Source organism: Phocoena sinus, chromosome 18 (assembly GCF_008692025.1).
Source record: "Phocoena sinus isolate mPhoSin1 chromosome 18, mPhoSin1.pri, whole genome shotgun sequence".
Classification (NCBI taxonomy): Eukaryota; Metazoa; Chordata; class Mammalia; order Artiodactyla; family Phocoenidae; genus Phocoena; species Phocoena sinus.
The window spans coordinates 76,371,490-76,393,305 of record NC_045780.1 but is presented as its reverse complement, the minus strand read 5'-3'; the positions used below and the strand labels follow the sequence as shown (position 1 = coordinate 76,393,305).

The window sequence follows — 21,816 nt, the reverse complement described above, 5'->3', positions numbered from 1 at the left end:
CAAAGGTTTGTGACTTTACTGCCCCCCAGAAGATGATGGAGACAGAGTGTGAAAGTACTGGGATGGGAGATCATCTCAGAATCCCTCCAACCACCTATGAAATGGACACCTGTCTTTCCAGCAATCACCTTCAAGTATATGTGCTCACAACTTGTGGCTCAAAGTTAAATTAACGAGATAGTGACTTGTAGCAAGTGGATATTGCTGGGTAACCAGCCACCCCAAAACTCAGCGCCCAAAAACATGAAGTACTTATTATGGTTCTAAGTCCTTTTGTCAGTGTGGGTGGCCTGGCGGGGGCGTTGGCAGGTGCAGGATAACCTCCTCCGCTCAATGCCTTGGGGTTGGCTGGCTGTTGGCTGGCTAACAGTGCCTCTCACTATCCGCGGGAGAGCCCGGGCTTATGCGCGAGTGGCAATGACGGGGATCTTAGACTAGTGCAAGGCCTTAGAGCTGGCACACCATCATTTTTGCTGTATTCTCTCAGCTACAGCAAGTCACAAGGGCAACTCAGATTCGAAGGAAGTGAAAACGGACCTAAACTCTTGATAAGAGAAGCGTCAAAGCTGTATTGGACAGGGCATGGATGCAGAGGATAAGCAGTTGGGGCCGTTTTTGCAATCTACCAACACCGCTTCACTTGAGAGTGGCTTTGAACTACTTTATTTATTAGCTCACTCACCTTTTGAATGGATAGGTATTGAGCACCTACTTTTGCAAAGCACTCTGCCAGGTGCTAGAGATGCAGATACAAAGAACAGAGGACAATCGCCCCCTCAGGGCCATGTCGATATACAGATATGTTAAACTTTAAATCATAATTTTGGGGGGAAATAAAGAAACCATTTATATTTTTTAAAGTAGCTTTTAAAACTATGCTTTTTAAAAGCATTTTCTGACCGTTTCAATGTGGGAGACGTTTTTGGAAAAACTCAGGTGTCAAGTCTGACATAGTGGGGTTCATTCTCCAAATCTACCACTTCTTCCTGGCTGTGTGACTTGGGCCAATTACTCAACCTCTCTGAACTCCGGTTTCCTTATCTGAAGAGGGGAGACAATAATTCCTTCCTGATGCCAATGTCAATATTAAATGTAATCATCTCCAGCTCAAAGCCCGGCTCGCTTACTGGTAACATCCAGTAGACAATAACCACAATAAATGCACCTTCCCCACTTCTCCCGTCTGCTTGGAAAATGTATTTTTAATGAGACTGTATATGAAGAGAGAAAAGTTAAAAGCGTGCAGCTAACAAAAACTAAAAATGTCCTTTCGTTGAAAAGCCCATCCTTCTCGATGAGAAAATTATATTAGGAAAAGGCAAACAATATTTAAATTGTGGGACTGACATTTCCTTCCTGGTGTTTTCTTCAGGGAGCGGCAGGGTCACCAAGACCCAGAATGGGACACCCTCCTCTCATCTCTGAGCTGCATGGCGGCGTTATTTATTTTGGCAGAACTGCCACTACGCTCAAATGACAGGCACAGAGGAGCGTAATAAATACAGATTTGGTTAACTGTATCCAGCAGGGCAGGGTATCAGGGGGTTGAAAAGAGGTCAAATGCATTTCCCCAGTGAGAAATGAAACAAGAGTGTGGGCACGGCCAGCAATGCGATGAATTTTATCCTTTGTATAAAATATACAAGCTTTAGCCTCTGCACTCTTGGCTCAAGAAAGAGCTAGAGAGGAATTCTTGTGGGTTTGTAGTAGCCTTATAAATCACTGAATTTCTTACACACTATACTCAATCTATTTGACTCTCAAATAATATTTGCAAATCGCATAATAGCCATTATCAAAAAGGAAAAACACTACTGTTCGATACTAAAAATGCCATATTCTCATAGATCTGAAAGAAATCTCTTTTTTTCCTCCCATCGCCTAAAAACGTACACTTAAGGGAAAAATACGTAGCTCTTCATTGGTTCAATAAGCTGCACTATTCTTGAAACAGTTTATCACATTATCATGATTAATATTTATATTTAACCATTATTGTGTCCATAGTACGTGGTAATTTTTATAATAAGGGTGGTAAAATTTAAACCATCATTTTGTATTTATTATGTAATATTTAATTTTCGAGTAATATAATATACATGCTACTTTGGTAAACCTCTCATATTTTTTATTTCTCTGGATCCTTCTATTTGAAAAAAAAAGTATCTCACAAAAAAATGAAAAGCAAATGTGCAATTACAGAGAAAAGGTTCTTAGCTCTTTAGGAAATCATTACACATATGGGTGTTTTGGTAACGAAATGAAGCAGAAGGAGAATTATTTAGAAAGCAGGTTTTGTCTTAGATATTTCGCTAAATTGTGTAGTTTTGGTTGTCATGACAATAAGCACCATGATTTAAATGTCTATGCAGAAATAGAAGTCACTCGTACCATATTCATAAGAATCAAAGCAATATCATTATTTAATGGGAAAAAGTTCCCCAATTTGGATGAAGGAGGGAAAAACATGGTGTGCAAAATTTATTTTTCTGACAAACTGCTTGTTATTTCATCTCTGAAACAAAAATAAAGACAAAATATTTAGAACTAAACAAACGAAGGAAGTACTACATATAAATCACCTGGAATGCACTAAGAGGTACTCAGGAGATACTTCATAGGATCAGGGTCAACGTAATCATCAGAAAGTATGAAACAAACATTCCAGTCAGGAAGTCAGGAAAAAAAAAAAAGGAGAAAATTTCAAAGAAAGTTAGAATAGGGTGTCCTAAAACTGCAGAGCTTAGTAAAAATAAATAACATAAACATGAGAAATGACAACAAGAAAAATAAATTGATTTTTGAAAATAAATAATTCTTACAGGCAAATTTCAGGCAAGACTTACCAATGATACTGGAGCAAAGGCATAAATAAAGAATGTCAGGAATGTAAAGTTGTCAAACTAGAATTATAAGAGATATTGATTGGAGGATTATAAATAAAACAAAACTGTGATTTAGTTGGTGAATACATTTAAAATCTTAAAGTGGACGACTGTCTAGAATATATATGACTTTAAAAAGAAAGAAAATAATCTGATTAGACCTATAAATTTTAGAATAGTATTTATAGGTGAATTCTCCCTTCACCTCCCCAAAAATTTTTAGGGAGAATTCTGCCAGGCATTCAAGGCATATATCATCTTCATTTAACACAAACCATTTTAGAAGAGAAGAAAAACAGAATTGCTCTCAGCTTTTTAACATAGACGTAATAGCAAAAGACTGTACAACAAATAAATAAAATCTTATCTCACTAATGAAAATAAATGCAAACATCCATAATAATGACTAGAAAATTGAATTTAGTTCATCATGACCAAATAGGGTTTACACCAAAAATGAAGAATTATTGGACATCAAAAAACATACGTCAATAAAATTTGCCACATAAGCTAAGAAAAGGAGAAATAATCTTAATAGATAAAAGGAAAACATTCAATGAAACAGCATCCATCTATGGTTGAAAACATTTAGCAAAGATTATCTACTGGAACTCTACATAAACAGATTACTTACTGACAAATAATTAGAGGTATTACATTAATTGGGAAACAAGACAAGAATATCTACTATCACCACAAATTTTCAACATTGTATTGGCAGTGGTAGCCAATGCAATAAAATAAGAAGAAATAGAAGACATAAATAAGGAAGACATAAAAGATAACTATGATCATTTACATTATTATATTCCACAGGAAAATTATTAGAACTAATAAGAAAAGTCAGCAGGGTTTCCTGATATAAGATCAACATATGAAACTCAAGATTGAGTATCCCAATAAACAAATTAAAATATAATAGAAAAATAGCACTCATCATAGCAAGAGAAAGTACAAAGTACTTAGAAAATAATCAAATAGAAGTGTGCAAGAAATTGATAGAAAAAGCACAAACATATTTAAGAAATAAAAGAATGTATGCAGAAAGAAATATAGATCATATTTATGGAAGCAAAGAAATCAACAGTCTAAAAAGGCCAATTCTCCCCAAATTAATCTATAAATGTAGTTCTCATCAAAATCTCAAATGAATTTCTTTTACGGACTAAGTCAAAATGACTATAAAATTCATATGCAAAAATAAAGATCCAGAGAAACCAAAACAAATAAGAAAAGTAAGAACTTATTATGAGAACTTATTAAAACAATATATTATTGATACAGCTTTAGTCAAATAGATTAAACATCAGGAGGAGGTGAAAAAGCATTTCTAATAAATGGGACAGGGATAGTTGAATATCCATCTAAAATATAACATTCTATCAATTTCTCATATAGACAAAAATAAATTCCCGATGTATTGAAAATCTAAATGTTTAGGAAAAAATGTAAGATGACCTTGGAATAGGAAAAGAATGTCTATGGTAAGTCCCTGAAGCCAGGTCATTGTATATAACTGAACAAGTATCACCGTACACATATGAGCACATCACCACCGGGCAGTGTAGAATCTGCATTGCCATGTACAACCTCACTTGTAATCAGGGAAATGCAAATTAATATTCTCCCCACAATTCTGCTACTAAATATATACCCCAGGGATAATTCTAAACATATATCTCAGGATGTGACACTGTAACTGAAATGAAAACAGACGTAAGTGTCCATCTAAAAGGAAATAGATGAGGGTATTGTGGTTTCTCTTCAGGGGAATTAGTGCAGCAGTTACAAAGAATTAATTAGCTCATTACGTATCAATATAGTTAAACCTCAAAAACTATGTGGAGTTAAAAAGGGAAGTACAGCGTACAATGTACTCTATGATAGCATTTCTTTAATTCTTTAATGACTCACAGTGTTATATACTCGTTATGAAACACCAATATCTAGATTAATTTTTAAAACTGGAAAATTTACACAATATTGATGATATTGTTGTCTCTGGGCAGGAAGGAGAGGAATCGACTTATGTAGCTAAACAAAAGTAACTTTGGCTTTTAGCTGCAATTTTCTATTTCTTTTGCATTTAAAAAAATCGGAAGCAAAAGTGACAAATGTTACTCGTGTTAGATAATAGGTAAGACTTGCCTATAACCCTTTGTACTCTTCTTGATTATTAAATCTTTCACCCCCCCAAATACAGTTAATGAAGAAAGATATCACACAATAAATGGAGAAATACTGAATGTCTATTTTCATTTTCTCACAAATGCACAGCAGCTGTTTTAGTATTTCTATAAGGCATTTGGGAATTAATGATATAAATTCATTTATTAAGTATTAAATACTTTAATAAGGCAATGTACAAAATATCATTTTACCAACTCTTAATTACGTATGGACTGTTGGTATAAATTTTTAGATTATTTTTCTTTTCGACTTGTAATATCCATCAAAGAACTTAAATCTTTATAATCATTTTAGTAAAGTGCTAAGGGGGAAAGTTGAAACTAATAAGTAAATATTTGGGTTTTAATCAGATTTATTTACACATTCAGTCCCTCCTTCAGGTTTCACTTTGTACTTTTGTGTCTGAAATGAGGACAGATGATCTCCATGGCCTTTTTCGAACTTTTAATAACAGTTTATAAAATATATATCGAATGAGAGACAGAGAATGAGATTTTGCTTAGGATTCTCAAGTGATGTTAAATATATCGTATGCTCAGATGTTTTCTTTGGGAAATTAATTTCCAATTTTCTTATCAAAATAACAGTGAAAAAAAACACATTAATTTCTAGACATTTTCTCCACACTTCACTTTCTTATCACCCGGTTTACCATTTAGATAGTTTCTTAACCTATTGCAGCCCCTAAAATCCTGAGAAGCATTACAAACTCTCCCTCACTGAGATTCCTTGAATGGACTGGGAGAGCGGTGTGTGGTTTGGCAAAAGTATTTAATTTTGATACCCCTCTGCTTTGCAGTGGTCACAGAGCCCCACTGAGCCCCACCCTGAATTAACGAGAATTCATACAGACCAGCTAGTCAATGATACGCGGACAGTCGCGGGGAGTAAAAAATACCTAAATCTGGAGTTAGGTGACAACTACACAAGTTCCATTACAGATTTGGCAGGGCGGGGTTGGGGGTAGGGGCATGCAGACATCTGATAAATCGCGTGGCTTCTTTTCAATAAAATCTTTCCTCACCGTCTGACTCAGGAAGGAGGGAAACATTGCTCACCTTAACCCTTCCTGTTGGAGAGAATGACGGTGAGCCCTCAGCTAAGGCGAAGGTGACCATCTATAAGGAAGCAGGGCGGGATTCGGGTTGGGGGGCTTAAGCGCTTAGGTCGTTTTGAGAATTTCAAGTCCCAATAATGGGCGATTTTCATCACCTGGGATGCGCCCAATGACTGCCACCATTAGAGAAGATTAATCCTCAAATTTTCAACTCAAAGAGTTACCCTGACGGACCTCATTTCCTTGCAAAAGATAAAACAAATTATACTTTTGTAAGAACCATTTGTAACTATTTATGGCTACAATCTAGTCCTTTTAAAAAGTCATAGATGGCATCTGACTTTTTTTAAAAAGCCTTCTGGTTAAATAATTTAAGAAGAAAATAATCACACACACACACACACACACACACACACACACACACACACATCCTTGATTTGAATTTCAGGCTTTTTCATCCTGGGAAATACGAGATGGTACAGAAATCATGACAAATCCCCCTGCACAAAAAGCAAAAACAACCTATAGATGGAATTCGAAAACTGTCCTAAGATGCTAGGTAAAGTATTATAGGTGATCTATGCAAACGGTGTAGGTATAAACCATAATCCAGGAGGTATTTTTGATGGTTTGCCTGCAGTGCAGAGGACGATGCTCCATCTTCAGGCCCCTAGAGCTTCATAGACTAAGATACTGACTTCCTGTCTCTACTGGATGAGATCCTTGACAAATTCTCAGTTAGAGCTGCAAATCTAATCCGCTGAAAATAATCTTAAAAAGATTAACATTCTTACTGTTATATTAGTGTAGTAAAAATTACGTTACTCGTCTATCAGGTGGTATCTCTGTAGGTTTTTAAAAATCACAGATTTTATCTAAAGTTGAAAAGATAATTTTCTATTTAAGAAAAGGTCAACAACAAAGTAATTACAAAAAAAAAAATTTTTGACTTAAAAATCCTCAAGAGCTACCAGGGGACTATGAACCACATTGGCGGTATTATTTCAGAATTTATTAACTTGTTTAATCAACAAGTTGAGAAGTTAATACAGTCCAGGAACATTTATTTCTTTGAGGGGAGAGTCTATAAGTCCCCCAAATTATATGGAAAACTGTGTGTGAGTTTACGCCATTCATCAGATTCTCAAATTGGACTTCGACCTAAAAAAAGGTCCAAATACATTATAACATTCCGTAAGTACATTAAGTGCTACCTGATTGCATCAATGAGAAACAAATGGAAATCATAAGAAACTTGGATATCATTTCAATATAATATACAGCAAAACACTCTCTTCTGTTTAAAATCCTTGGAAATTCAACAAACGTGCATACACACCACTAACTGTTCATAACTAATAGTGTACAAACTGAATTCTCAGTAGAACAAATCTAAGGAGAATTCCCAAATGAAAACTTAAGCCGTAAATCCCCCTAACCCGGCTAATTCACCTTACGTTCATTTCAGAGCATCAAAGTAGAGATCAGCCTTCTGTGCCATTCAGGAAGGCAGTATTTAGACCAGATACAGACTACCCAACAGATTAAACCAGGCTTCAGATTCTTCAAGGCTATCCTTACTTTTTCCCTACATAAAACATCTGTTGCCTCTAATTAAGAGCGAATAGCAAGTCTCGCCTATGAAGAAGTGCCATTTTTCTGAATATGAAATTGATTGTTCCGATCTTATTAGCGCAGATTCGCTACATGCATTTTGATGCATCTGATGCTGTCAGATGCTGGAGAGGACCGTGCTCGCCTGACACCCCGATAGGACCTTAAATTCACATCCTACTGCACACGCACTTTTGTCTCATTTCAGAGAGTGAGCTGTCAGTTGTGAGACATCAGGCCCCACTATTAACATCTCCATCCTTTACGATGACTCAGCCAGACTGCTGTGGAACACCCGCGCCACGTGGCAATAAGTTGATGGAAATCTTTCTGGATGCCTAGGACATTCCATACTGACTTACAAAATCATTTTCTTATAATTAAACCATGTGAATTTAGAAACAGGATAAGATGCCAAAAATATCCGACTGATGATTTCAGGAATTAAATCACTGCATTGATATGTGAATGTTAAAACAAAACTACCCAGCAGTGTACATGAGTAGCGGCATTCGTATTCTTAAAGAACAAATTGTTTCCTTTATCTGCTATTCTCCAAACAACCGAGATTACCAAAGCAACAGAAAACGAAGAGACTGGACTGTATCTAGGGTTTCTACCATGGCCTCCTTCTGCATTTTTTCTCAGTCCTCATTTCTCCACAATAAATGGCCATAAACTGGGAAGCCTTCTCTCCAGCCATGACCACGAAGATTTTACCAGGCACTGTGCGGACGGCCTTGTGTGACCCCTTTTATCCTCAGATAGTCCTGGAAACCAACCAAAGTTCTTGCAATCAGGTGCCGTCCAAAGGAACAGGCTTGGACACAGGAGAACTCAGGATAAAAATGAGTTGAAATTAATCGTAGGGTTTGGTATCTGGAGACAGTTGGAGAACTCTCCCAAAGTTTCTATAATTCATTGAAGCGGGATGTAATTAATCATAAATTGCTAACATGTTTATGTTTAGCTCAACTAAAATATCAAAAGAATGTAATATAGTATAAGCATATGTAAGACCCCGAAGGCTCAGTGACAAACAAAAAAATCTCCATATGTATGCTTGAAACTCAGTTTGTTTACTGTATTATATCTGCATGCCAAATTGTGCTCCCCAAAAATGTGGATTTCAGATCACGCAGCCATCAATGAATCAATGAATCAATGAATAAATAAAGTATATCTCCAATACCGCTCTAGCGAGTTACCTCCTAAACGTCATCTCTTTATAACCATCAGTCTATTTATTGTTAGGGTGCTTCTATGATAAAAAGGGGATTGTTCCATAGGTTATATTCCTCAGGTGTCCCCGCATATATAAACCATTGCAGTCAGAACTCATGATGAAAATGAGTTAAAATAAACTGTAGGTTTCTGTGTCTGAAGACATTTGGAGACGTCTCCCGAAGTTTCCACAACCCCTCTGCCTGTCCAAGACTCTCTTAACTTACAGGTGCCTCTGAAATAGGCAAGTTTACACCAAAAATCTACTGAAGATCTCGATTCAGGAAAACTAATAATTTCAAATTTAACACTGATAATTCAGTCCTGGGAATGTAAGTGCAGCAATTGTGAAACAGGTCCTATTTTAGGAGATGCAAAACTTATTTATCATTTGAATATTTTTAAGTTATTATTATTCGCCACACCTTAGTAAGAATCTCTATCTCATTTCACAATCACAAGGATGATAAACCTGTTTGGAAACTAGGTAGAAGAAGTAGAATTTTTTTTAATGTGTAACATTATTTACATTGTACGTATTTTGCTATAATCCAGAAAATGAACCCAGCATTCTAAGAACAAACATGTCATCTGCTTAAATTTCACTTGTCTTCCCTTTATACCTTGTTAGAGTATATCCTATTTATATTTATTCTCTCTTGCAAATTTTACAAAAATTACATAGTGTGAAAAATATTTCCCATCAACATCAAGCGCGCCTGCCCACGTTAACCACAGGAATATATATATATATATTTTTTTTTTTTTTTTTTTTTTTTTTTTTTTTTTGTGGTACGTGGGCCTCTCACTGCCGTGGCCTCTCCCGTTGCGGAGCACAGGCTCCGGACGCGCAGGCTCAGCGGCCATGGCGCACGGGCGCAGCCGCTCCGCGGCATGTGGGATCTTCCCGGAACGGGGCACGAACCCGTGTCCCCTGCATCGGCAGGCGGACTCTCAACCACTGCGCCACCAGGGAAGCCCTATATTTTTTAATATAATCTTTTCTAACACAATTATAAAATTTCCAAAAGAAATTGGGGATTCATAAACAATAAATGCCTATTCTAAGTTTATCCAAATTTTGAGACTTCTCTGTGACTTAGGAAATGGGTCCGTAAATCTGCAAATCTTTAAGCTTTCCGTGAATTAGAAATACTGCAAACATAACCTTTCTTTGCGTTATTTTTGGATTTAAATTCAGGTTTGGGTGACCCATGGGAGAAATAGAGAAGAAAACATGGGAGTTATAACTCAAATGAGAAAACTGTCTTTTAGAAGTTAAACTTACGATACATTAATTCACCTCTAATTTTCCAATAATCCTTGTCCTTATTCATTTGCCTAGTAGAGAATCATAAAGACAAGACTCATATCATAAATTTGCACATTGACACAATACTCCCACTGAAAGGGAAGTAATGTGTTTTCCAAGGTTTATGTTTTCATTTTCTCTGTGTGCAGTCAAAAATCTTGACTCTGTATACGTTTTTTCATTTACATAATTTAAGGCTCTGTAAGATTTAAACGTCAAATGGAAATTTTCTAAAAGTTTTTACGTGCAGCTGGATTGATTTGTTAATTTTGTCAATGTCAACTTCAGCAGAGCTGCCAATGATTTTATACAAGATTAATTTGGTAGTCTTAGCCGACTAGTACTGTTCTGTGAGTAATCTTCGCATTTAAAGGGAAATCACAAATTGAGAGTAAGAAATAATGAAATCCAGAATCCTCACCACATCCAACATCAATGTATATCTGCGAAAACACAGGTAACGCTATAGCGACCCTCAAGCCACAGACTATATACTGGACATGCTGATCAACGAGCAGCGGATTTTTTATGTGTATATTTTAATGAGAATTTAGTACGCCTTTGTCCTTGAAATCTTCTGAGATATCTGTATTTATTTAAGAACTTCCCCATTAATACATATTAGTCCTAATGTTTTCCAAGTAACCTCTGAAAGGAGCCGTTTTCAGGAATTTGGTGACGTCTGTTTGGACAACAAAGAAATCCTCAAGAGGTTTCATTCAAAGACCAGCATACGTGTAAAGACTCCTGGATGCAGCTTTGCTCCCAATGGCCTGCCCTGCCCAAGGTCATTATTGGAGACAAGAATACTAACAAAGTTTTCCACTGACAAGATGCCAAGAAGATCTATCATTTTTAGATGATCAAACAGCCCTGAAACACTACTCCTCAAAGATGACTAAGGCCAGGAGTCAAGATGGTTACCATAGAGATGCTTCATCAAAAAATCCACAAAACAAGTGAAGAAAACAGGAGGAATTGCCGAGCTGAAACACATCATCAAATTGTTTCTAGAGAGGCATGGGCTTCTCAACGGACTGAAGTGCTTGAGATATTCTTGAACTGTCTTCTTCCCAGATTTATACATTTTTTATACTTCTTGGTGATTAAAAGGCCATAGATGCCTTCAGTCCAGAGAGAATGCATTTGCGTCTCTGTGCACGAGGGATGATTTGATTAATTTATCCAGGGCTGTGCGTATGGGCAGAGGGGGCTTGAATCCCTTAAAATTAGTCAGTCAAATCCCTGAAGTAAAATCATCGCGCTAAGATGAAATGTTTTAATGATAGTTTAACCTATGGGTGACACTGGATTATGAAGCACCTTTAAGAGTGAGCCTAGTTAAGTCGCTATTGTGGGAATCACCGTAATCACCAGCGTCCATCACACCTACCTGCTGGGCTCCTCTGGACTGTGAAGGTAACCATTCACTGTATTCACCAAAAAGCTGAACAGACGACCGTACAGGGACTTGGCCAGGAGGTCCCGGTAAAATTCAGCCATCTCTATGGTGTGTCGCCGTGTGAGCATCTCTCCTGGGAGAGCAGGAAGGGGAGGAGGCATCAGCACAAACTTGCCCTTGTTCAGAAGCCACCAAGCTGTGTCCTCCTGTTTCTCCCTCCACATCCACGTACAACAGAAGATGTTAAAAAACATATTATGACTCTAATACACACAGTCTCTGCCGGTGATTACGAAAACACATTTCTGTAAAGTGAGTGCCATGCACACTTCGGTCTTATTTGCTGCACAGCTTTTGACCACAGCCTGGAGAGGCAGGCTGCATCATCTCCCTTCAGTGAGGGACCGACCCTGTGCAGGGCCCTCTTAACAAGCTTTCTGATAACGGCTCACTGCATTGGATACGGAGTCCTCTTCAAGGACTGGAAAATTAGTTATATTTTCAATATTTTCAAAGAAGTGATCCTTCTAACCAAAGTGGGGGTCAGGAGGTTGGGAGGAACATTGGGCCTTAAGGTAGAAATTTCTATGTTATTCTCAAAGAGCTGGTGATCGAAATCTCGAGTGATAACCTTTTGAGTGGCGAATAGACTAGAGAAGAAACCAAGAAAAAGATAAGTAAAGATGATTTGGGATTGAGGCTAGGCCAGCACTTATGCTGGCGAGTTGAGAGGGAGTGAGAATCTAGTTCACATTCTATGGCTTCGGCCAAGCTGGGTACCACTGCAACTCAACCCACAGGGAGTCCGGTAATAGGATGCTGACCGTGGGAAATGAGGACTTAGTGAGCTGTCAATCAACAGAGGCACAGGTAAAGGAGAACCGCCTCTGAGGCAAGCTGAGATCAAACAAACAAACAAACAAAAAAGCACCAGCAGGTCGTGAAGAGTCAAACGGCCATGAGTTCAATGCCGCTGAGACGGAACCACACGAAGTGGCAGTGAAAGCAGGTGTCACTTGTGATGTTATAGGATGGAGGTCTCTAGAGCCAACGTGACGGTGGGGTTCTCACCCACATGGCTGGCGAGTAAGGAGGGAGGCCTGGATATATTAAATTACAGATATTAATGGGGAGTTCAGTGTTTCTTTAAAAAGTCATGAGGGGGCTGGGAGAGGGATGGGTTGGGAGTTTGGGGTTAGCAGATGCAAGTTATTACGTATAGGATGGATAAACAACGAGGTCCTACTGTAGAGCACAGGGAACTATATTCAATGTCCTGGGATAAACCATAATGGAAAAGAATATGAAAAAGAATATATATTTAGGTATAACTGAATCACTTTGCTGTACAGCAGAAATTAACACAACAGTGTAAACAAACTCTACTTCAATAATTAAAAAAAAAAAAGCCGTGAGGAAGAATAATGCCTTTGGAGAACTTCAAGAAAGTGTATTTCTTGATGCAAGGTCACTGGTGGGAAAATGGCTGAGGATGAAGCATAAAAGTGAGGTATGGCCCCAATAATAAAGGGCCTCTCAGGACCTCCAAAAGGGATGATATTTACTCTAAAGGAGTTGGCGTATCCTTTCAAGGCTGTTATCTATGGATGAAAATCATATTTGCATTTCAGAAAGCTTATTCCTGAAGCAGTGCAGAAGGAAGGTAAAGTGAGATAAGGCCAGGTGAAAGACTGATCAGATTCTCTTGCCATCATCTAAGAAAGACAGTTTAAGGGAGTGGGGATGAAAGTGAAGGAACGAGGGTGAGAGTGGGAAGTATTTATGGGGTAGAACTGGCTTGTGGCTGATCTACTCAGTGGAGGACGAAGAGTCAGGAATGGCTTTCGGGTAACTCAGTGGATAATGGGGAGATCCATAAAGCTTGGGAACACGGAAGGGGAACTCTAGGAATGAGGCAGAATTTACAAGCCACATGCCAAAGTATCTGCAAGTAGGGCCATTGGGAACAGAAGGTAAGAATAGCAGTGATTTTGAGAAAAAACAATATCAGATGGACGCTGAGTCCTCAAAATTACAATAAAGAGGCAGCTTGGTAAGGCAATGACTTGTAGTGGATAAGTGAAGAGCATTTAGGAAAGGCACCCTCTTGCCACTGAGTGGAGATCCTACAGCGCAGAGATTCATCTCGGGAGTCAGATGGCATTAGAGTCTGATTCCAGGCATGCCATTTACTGGTGATTTCATGTCCAAAGTTATCTAGCCTCTTTGAATCTCAGTTTTCTCATTCATTAAAATGGAAATAGTTAAGCCCACCCCTTAGCAATTTGGAAGAACTAAAAATTCCAACATTTATAGCACCTGCCACGATGCCCTTCAGTTCGTAAGTGCCCAATACATGGCCGCTCTTACCCTGACTGACGAGGAAGAGGGAAAAGGATGCTCTTCACAGCCTGGCACCACAGACACAAACGCATCCCATGTTCTAACTGAATAAATCCTCTTGGATTGATGACTTTATTTGTCTAAAATGAGTCACTAGCTAAAAAAGGTGACCAGCTCATCAGAATGGCCTCTCAACAGTGTAAAGATTTTCACAGAGGGGTGAAAGGCAAAGTACAGAGAAACTTACCCTTAAAATATTGGATATCAGTTGTTAAAGCAGATGCCAGCTCATCCGTTGATACTTGCAACATTCCAGCCACTAAACGAAAGCATAAAGTTAATACGTATTTTTGACAGCGAGAACACGGTATTTTATAATTGAGGAGTTTGTATAGACCCATTAGAAAATGTGTGCATTAAAGAAACCAAACTACCACTGCAATTGGCAAATTCAGCTAGAGAAACAGTGGCTTAGAGGAATGGAAACGTTAATGAGTTCTCAGGGCTCCTGCATTAAATCACTGCAGGATTCTTTCCCTCCTGCCCTCACAAATGGCCCTGAATGCTTTTCCCAATTCCTGGTTAAATTACTTTGATATGAGGCAAAGATAATGCTGGTCACGACAACCTGTGGCTTTAAGGCGTTTTGAAAAAACCTGGGAGTGACTGACAAGGCAATTTCAAGGGAGAGAGGTTTGTGACAAGATCTTTAAAGGGAAGTAACTGTGTTCTGTTTAAATGTTCAGCTAATAACATGCTCCCCAAATATATGGGATGGCAGGGGGCGGGGCGGAGAATACTTAGAACGGTATAAATAAACCCAGTTACGCGCCGAAGCATCACCGCTGTTACTGTGACATAAACGTACATCTTATTCATTCACATAACCAGAAAGAAGAAAGAGGATACAGTTCTTTTTTTCCCCTCCGCCGCCCTCACTGAATCCCACTCCAGCAAAAAAGGGTTGATTCCACCTGACTTTTCTGTACTGTGTCGCCATCCACTGGCCAGTCTGCAAAGCTGCACATCGATGAGGTTACTGTTAGATCTGTCCCACTGACCTTGTTCCAGAAGCTGGAGGTCAGACACAAAGGCGGAGTCGGCTTCGGTCAGAGCAGTGAACCGAATGTCTCCAAGGTGTAATGTGGCCGCTAGAATCACACACACGTTCTCCACCTCCTACACGGTTGAGAAATAGAGGAGATGAGCGGTGCTGCTTAGAAGAAAGATTCAAAGACCAATCCTTTGAAAAACCTCCAAGTAGGTTTAAGAAATGATGTGCGTGCTATGGGGGGGCTGTGATTTTTCAGACCCAGAATGTCCCGTTAGAGAACTACCAATCTCCAACTCAAAATCAAAATCGGGAAACTCAGTGTTCCTTCCGCAGCCAACTTTTCTGTTCCCTAAACGAGAGACAGTGAGGACGTGACGTGTTCTGATATAAATGAATGGTTTCTGGATAAGTATCAGGATGAAGCATGAATGGTTGTGTAACCATGGTCTGACTGGCTGGACATCACTTATAGGGTCGGACTTCACACGTGTCCCCCCCAGGGCTGGCAGAACTGTTACCGGAGGCTTAGCCGACTTCAGGGTCACGTGGCTGCTTCCCCAGACAGCATCAGAGTCCATCCCTTAGTTCTCTCTGTTTTGAAATAAACTGCTATTATGCTTACAGAAGTTTTCATTTCTGCTGGAAAATTAATGGAGGTCTGATGAAGACATCCATGGCGAAATAAACAAAATGCTCATTTTTAAAGGTATGTAAAGGAAAACTCAGAAAAAAATGGACGTTAGCAGGAAGGATGAGAGTGTTTGCTGAAAGAATATCTGAGAACCTGGAACGCTGCAGAAAGAAAGAAATTAGACCTCAGATTTGGCTTCGGACAAGAGTAAAAAGTCAAGGAAAAGCTGTAAGTTAAAAGGTACTTCCCCAGAATCACAACCATTTAGTATTATGCTATCAATAGCAAAAGCGGTTAAGCCTCATTTAGCGCAAGTGACATAACCTTTGAAATTCCCGGTTTCCGCATTTGTAATCTGGGAAGAAAAAGGTCCTGTCTGGGGAAGTTTTTCTAAGAACAATTCTCATTTGCTTTATAAATACACAGTTGACACAATATGGTCATTGGGACGTCTATGAATTTCCTCCAGAACTTTTAGTTTTCAGGACAAGGTAGTTTTATGACCTTAAAATGAGAGCATTGAAAAGGATAATCTGTAATTTTCAGGTATAATACTCTCTGTTTGTGGCATTACTTAGAAATGTTTTTGGTAACCTCCAAATCACAAACTAGTGTCTCTAATTGTATTTACTTGTGCTTGTCTGAATAACATTTTCCGAGCATCTTAAGCTACTTGACACCTCCCTCTCCCCCTTTCTTTAAAAAATAAATCCAGTAACTCCTCATTAAATGTCCCAGAGCCCTAGGAGAGAGGTACTTCTGGATACAGACAGCAAGCCTTCGCTGTGTCCTCGAGTATCATCCAGTTCAGTGAAGTAGGCAGAGCTATGAAAAGTAGCCCGAACACGGATTACTGTGTGGTGATGCCACGACAGAGGTAGGTAGAGATAAGCTGTTCCGTGGGCAGGGGCAGGGGCAGGGGGCTGCTTTTCTGTGTCCACGATGGAAGACAGGGTGGAGGCACCTTTATGGTCAGATCTCCTAGGACCACAGTCATAAGCTTTGATTCAAGGGTCTTGCCAGCCCAGAAATACCTTCCTCCCAATCTTATGGAACATGATCTTTTCCTCCTGTGTGGACCAAGTTGTCACCGTCCCACTCACCCCAAAGGATCAAGATGAAGTGATGACCTTCACATCGTTTGCTTAACTGCACAGTCCTTTCACCAAAAAACTTAAATTCCCTACTCGCTGCCTTAGGTATAATTTGCTTGCCCTGCCTCTGAGGATCCAGCATGGGTTTTTAAAGCCCCGTTTCCAAGCAACTGATCTTTTGGTGGAATGGTTCCTTACCCATGTCTATACCCCAGTTTCCCATAAGGAAGCAGAGATTTCAGACACTTAGGAAGGGAAAAACAATAAGAAAAGAGCACAACAGTAGCAAGTGCAAAGACAGAGAAGTACAAACGGGTAGGAGTTACGGAAAGACAGCAATTCAGAGATTGGATGAGCAGAGCAACTAAGAACAAAGTACCATATGATCGCACGTTCCTAGAATCCCATCCGGTCTCTGAATGGGTGAGGCCGGGGTGAAGGCCCCGAGCTAATTCATTTAGGGTGAGTCCCCACCTCCTTACCCTTTCCTTTTCGCCACCTTCGCACCCCTTCCACCCACTCCCTGCCCCATGAGCCATGTGGACAAGGGAAAAGACAAAGACCCAAATCAATCAACTTGCTGGTTTAAGGAAAAAAATAAAAAAACAAACATACTTAGATCTGTGACTAAAACTGGGCTCCCGAGCTACAGGCGTACCAAAGTTACCCCCATGCGATCTTACACTGATCGCTAACGAGGAATTGGCTGTAATTCAAATTGACGCCACGTTGAATGAGGGGACACAGAGAGGATGTGTGAAGGAAAGAGATTGGCGGGAATTTGAGAGGTCTCAGGCTTAGGTCATTTCCTATCCCTGATTCTCTAGACCTGCGCCATTCAACTCAGGAGCCACGAACCACACAAGACTGTTTCAGTTTCAAGTAATCAGAACTAAGAAAAATTAAAACTCCATTTCCCCGGTCCCACGTGGCCAGTGGCTGCCACATCCCACGGCAGAAACCTAGGGCATCTCCAGAATCAGACATTTCCGCCGCACAGCAGTGGGTTTAAACCCTTTAAGTAGTACTTTTCAGCTTTGTAATGCTGGCAGGTGTTTGGTAATTCTTTAAGAATGAAAAAACTAAATCATGCTGTTGAAGAAGAGAGTTTAGTAAGGTGATTAGATTACGTGTCAAAGTGATTCTTGGCAGTAAACGGTCACCAGGATCTGCCAGTCTTCTCTCGAGTCAAAGCAAAGTTCTTTGATGTGTTTTGCTCACATGGTTCCAACGGGCAAAGGTCTCCACCACCTCCTTGAAGACGGCAGCCCATCCTCTGCCTGTCTCCGGGGCACCTGTGCCCTGAGCGTACCCTTGTTTATGTCTATCCCCCCCCGCCCCAGCATGCGAACTCCAGGAGCACAGAAGTGTTTTGAATGAATGACTTTCATAAATTAGTAGAGGGTTGATTTTCTCAGTGTAATATTTATGGCATGACTCACCAAGTTACTGAAGCCAATTACGTTCAGGGCTTGTTTCCAAACAGCGAATTTCTCCCTGTTCAGAGAATGCTCTGCTGGTGATACTTCTCGAAGGGTCTTGCTCAAATACCTGTGAGGGGGAAAAGCGCATAGCTTTATGGCTGGGTGTGTGGTCAAACCCCAGTGGTCAAAAGCCACTTCAGCCATATTTGGTCTCCAGGATAATGGAAATCACCTGGACATTGTGTCCCCATGTGTCTATAAGGCTTTGGTCCATAATAGCACGTGATGTTTCCGGAAGGAAGAAAAGTTCTTGCTGGACCAGAACGTATTCACACTGTCTTACTCAGTTCTCCCTTGAGCTGCACCCTTTCCCGGAGAAGGTCACAAGTGTTTTGTGTATTTCATATAGAAATTCGGCAGGTTCTACTGTATGCTTTGTAATGAATATTTGTAGTCAGGATTTTTAATTTAGAGCCACTTCTTCTTTCTTTTTGTCAATATCTTTTAATTACGAAATGGTTGATGAATGCATTGATTTATTCCTTTCATTCAAGAAACGCAAAGGAGTCACCTACCAAATACACAATACTAGCAGCTGAGGATAGAAGGATCAGGAAGTCATCCGTGGAGTCTCAAGAGCAAAGATAGTGTATCCGTGGGCAGAGGCAAGAGAAGACACAGCTGTGACACAGCGTGGAAGCAGGATAACAGAGATGAACTTGGCCTGATTTTGAGAGTGTAGGAAGGGGACAAGGAGGAAAGCTAGGGGCGGGGAGGAGGCTTCGGTTCCAAGAGTGACACCTGAGTAAGATTTTCCCAAGCAAATCCAAGACTCAAGGGTGTCCCTGGAATAATTAGCAACACCTACAAAGGCACAGAGGCTGGAGCACGCGTGATGTACGTGGGGAACTCGCGTAGGTCAGCCAAATCCGAGCCTCTAGCGAGAGGGGCCGTGGGTGATGCGGTCGGACAAGTAGCCAGAGTTGTGTGTATCTTGCAGAAGAGTTTCCATGATGTCTTGGAAGGGATGGGCTGTCCCGAAGTTCTTGAAACAAAGAACAGGTATGAGCAGACTGGAGTTTCAGGAAGAATATTCTCGTAGCCCAGTGAGATTCCCTGGAAAGAGATGAGGTAACTAAGGAAGCCAGTGGACCCAGTGAGAGACCAGCAGGGAAGAGAGGCAGAGGAGATGGAGAGGCAGATGGCTGGGAGGAGGGGCCTGGCTGGTCACACAGGAGGAGAAAAGAGAGGCGTCAGTAACGCTTTGCAAGATTCCGTCTGGGGAAGCGGGGTGTATGGGGGCCTCACTCATCCAGAGAGGCGTCCCAAGAGGAGGAGTGTGGTTTTGAGAAAGGTTGTATTTTACCATAGTCGTGTTCACTTTGAACAGCTTGCTGAAGTTCAAGCGGTGTTCCAAGAAATAATTGGCTATAAGGATCTGAAATTCAGAAAAGACTAGAAAATAAGGTCTGGAAGTCATCAACATGCAGATGACTAAACCATGGAAGTGGATGAGCTCCCCAGAAAGGAGACGCTAACATTTTAGGGATGAAGAAAGAATTAACAGCAAGGAGACCATGGGAGCGAGGGACAGGATGGTGTGGGCTAGAAGCACACTCCGTCGGTGTGGATGTGGGGTCTGGGAGGACTTCTTCGTCCTTGACCTTGGCTGGGAGGGGTCTAAACGAAACAGCCCCGTGGAATAGGTGGGGACTGCGAGAGACTTCAGGAGCTTATAAGCTGAAGCAGAGGCACAGGAAGACCGGAAAAAACTTTAAAAGAAACGGAGAAGGAAGTTGCAGAGGAAGGAAGAGGGTTTGGACTCGGAGCACAGTGGAGGGACACCGCCTTCTCCACATTTGGGTCAGGTGACTAATATGGTCCAATGGCCAGAAGCATCTCAGGGAGTGGAGGAACCACTGCTTGTGGCTTCGGTTTTTTAGGAGAGAAAGTAGTTGAGGTTTAGATGACGAGGCAAAGTGGCCTTGAGGAAGGTCATGAGAATCTAGGACACTGGCTGTGGAGAAGGGACATCACTGCCAAGCAGGGGGACACAGGAGGTTTAGCTGATGCAGCCGAGGACCAAGGGGGAGTTGAGGACCAGCTCCTGGGGGCTTTCTCTTTCCCCAGGGGATGAGTGAGCTGGGGTTTGGGGCCATGGAACAAAAGGTAAAGGTCAAGGGCAACCACATTAGCAAGGGGCTGGGTTAGGATGCTCAGAGCCATCTTGCCTAAAATTCACAAAATTCTAGCGACTAAAACGTCTTAATGACAAGCAGTTCTAATGACTCTTAATTTTTATTGTTCTCACAGCAGTTTTCCATCCATCTTCCTGGTGTCATCTTTTCTTTCCCACTTGTTGATCACAACACAGGTTAGAATTCCATTCAGAGTGGCCACTTGACATCTTGCAAAGAATAATTAGCTCCTGGTAACATTACAAAGTCAAATATGCAAAACACCATGGTTCCTTTTCACATTCTTCAAGTTAATCAATTAACAAGCTCCACCTATGGGGAACTCAAATATTTCTTTAAACCTCAGCATATGGTGGGAATTTACAGCAGCTCTGACCTGCTCCCGTGAAGCAGCGTGAATGTAACAGTAAAATTCTGGGCAGAAGGAGCCATGTGAAGTTAATCTGGGCAATTTAAACAGGGCTATTAAGTCTGTAATGGCTCAGGAGAAGCCCAATCAAACTAGGGGATTTTAGAGGGCAGTTGGCCTGATGGCAGGAATGATGCTTTAAGATTCACTGTGTTTTCCTCTGTAATCAGAAAACTTGCTGGTATGAGGATGATCCAAAAACACAGACCTCAATGTCTCCTATGCAAATTTTACACTTCTCCCACTATTCAATAATGTGTAGGTTGATTTCACTAGAAATATAGGTCTTACTTATCAGCAAAACTGTATCTTAAAGTGGGAAAATTAGTACCAGAAAAAACTAAAAGTTTACTTTCTGGAGATGAAAAGTGCTTGTTTTCCCTCTGAAATAAATCACCTAATAGCGAAACCACACACAGGACAAAGTAATCCTGGAAAAATATGCCTAGTAAAATATTACAACCGAGAATCAGAGACAGAGGTGAGTTCTATTTGACGCTTTCTGATGACATTTTAAACTTTTATCTTAGTATCTATAAAATGGAGTAAAAACAGATTAAAAGTCAAGTAAAATCTCCATTTCTAGTTCATGAGGATTTTATGATAATTAACTAAGGATGTGCTTTCTATATTCAGGTTGCAATGTGCGTGCAGAATTAGAGCACTTCCTGGAAAAAATGTATCTTGCATATGTGGGGAGCTTTAGTCAATGTGCTCTGTCATTAACAAATCTCTTAATCAGATAAATAACTAAGCCAAATGAAATAAGGAACATTTTGAGAAGTTATAACACATGCTATTAACAATGTAGAATTGTTTAAACTATAAAATACGCTTGTCTGTTCTGAGATAAAAGGAGTAACTAGATAGAAGAAAAAGTTCATAGCTCTCACTTTTTGATTATTTTTTCCCATTGTGAACCACTCGAAGGCTTACAGTCACATGTGCATTTCCACTTTTTAACACTTGAAAATTGTTG

At 40.2% G+C, this 21,816-nt stretch overlaps 1 protein-coding gene across 1 annotated transcript in view; it reads right to left on the bottom strand.

Moving 5' to 3' along the window:
• MYO16 (myosin XVI) overlaps positions 1–21,816 on the bottom strand; it is a 411,612-nt gene that overhangs the window by 180,914 nt on the left and 208,882 nt on the right. Inside the window, 4 exon segments of the mRNA XM_032611435.1 lie at positions 11,676–11,817; positions 14,275–14,346; positions 15,089–15,206; positions 18,249–18,357. Coding sequence (XP_032467326.1) covers positions 11,676–11,817; positions 14,275–14,346; positions 15,089–15,206; positions 18,249–18,357 — 441 coding nt within the window.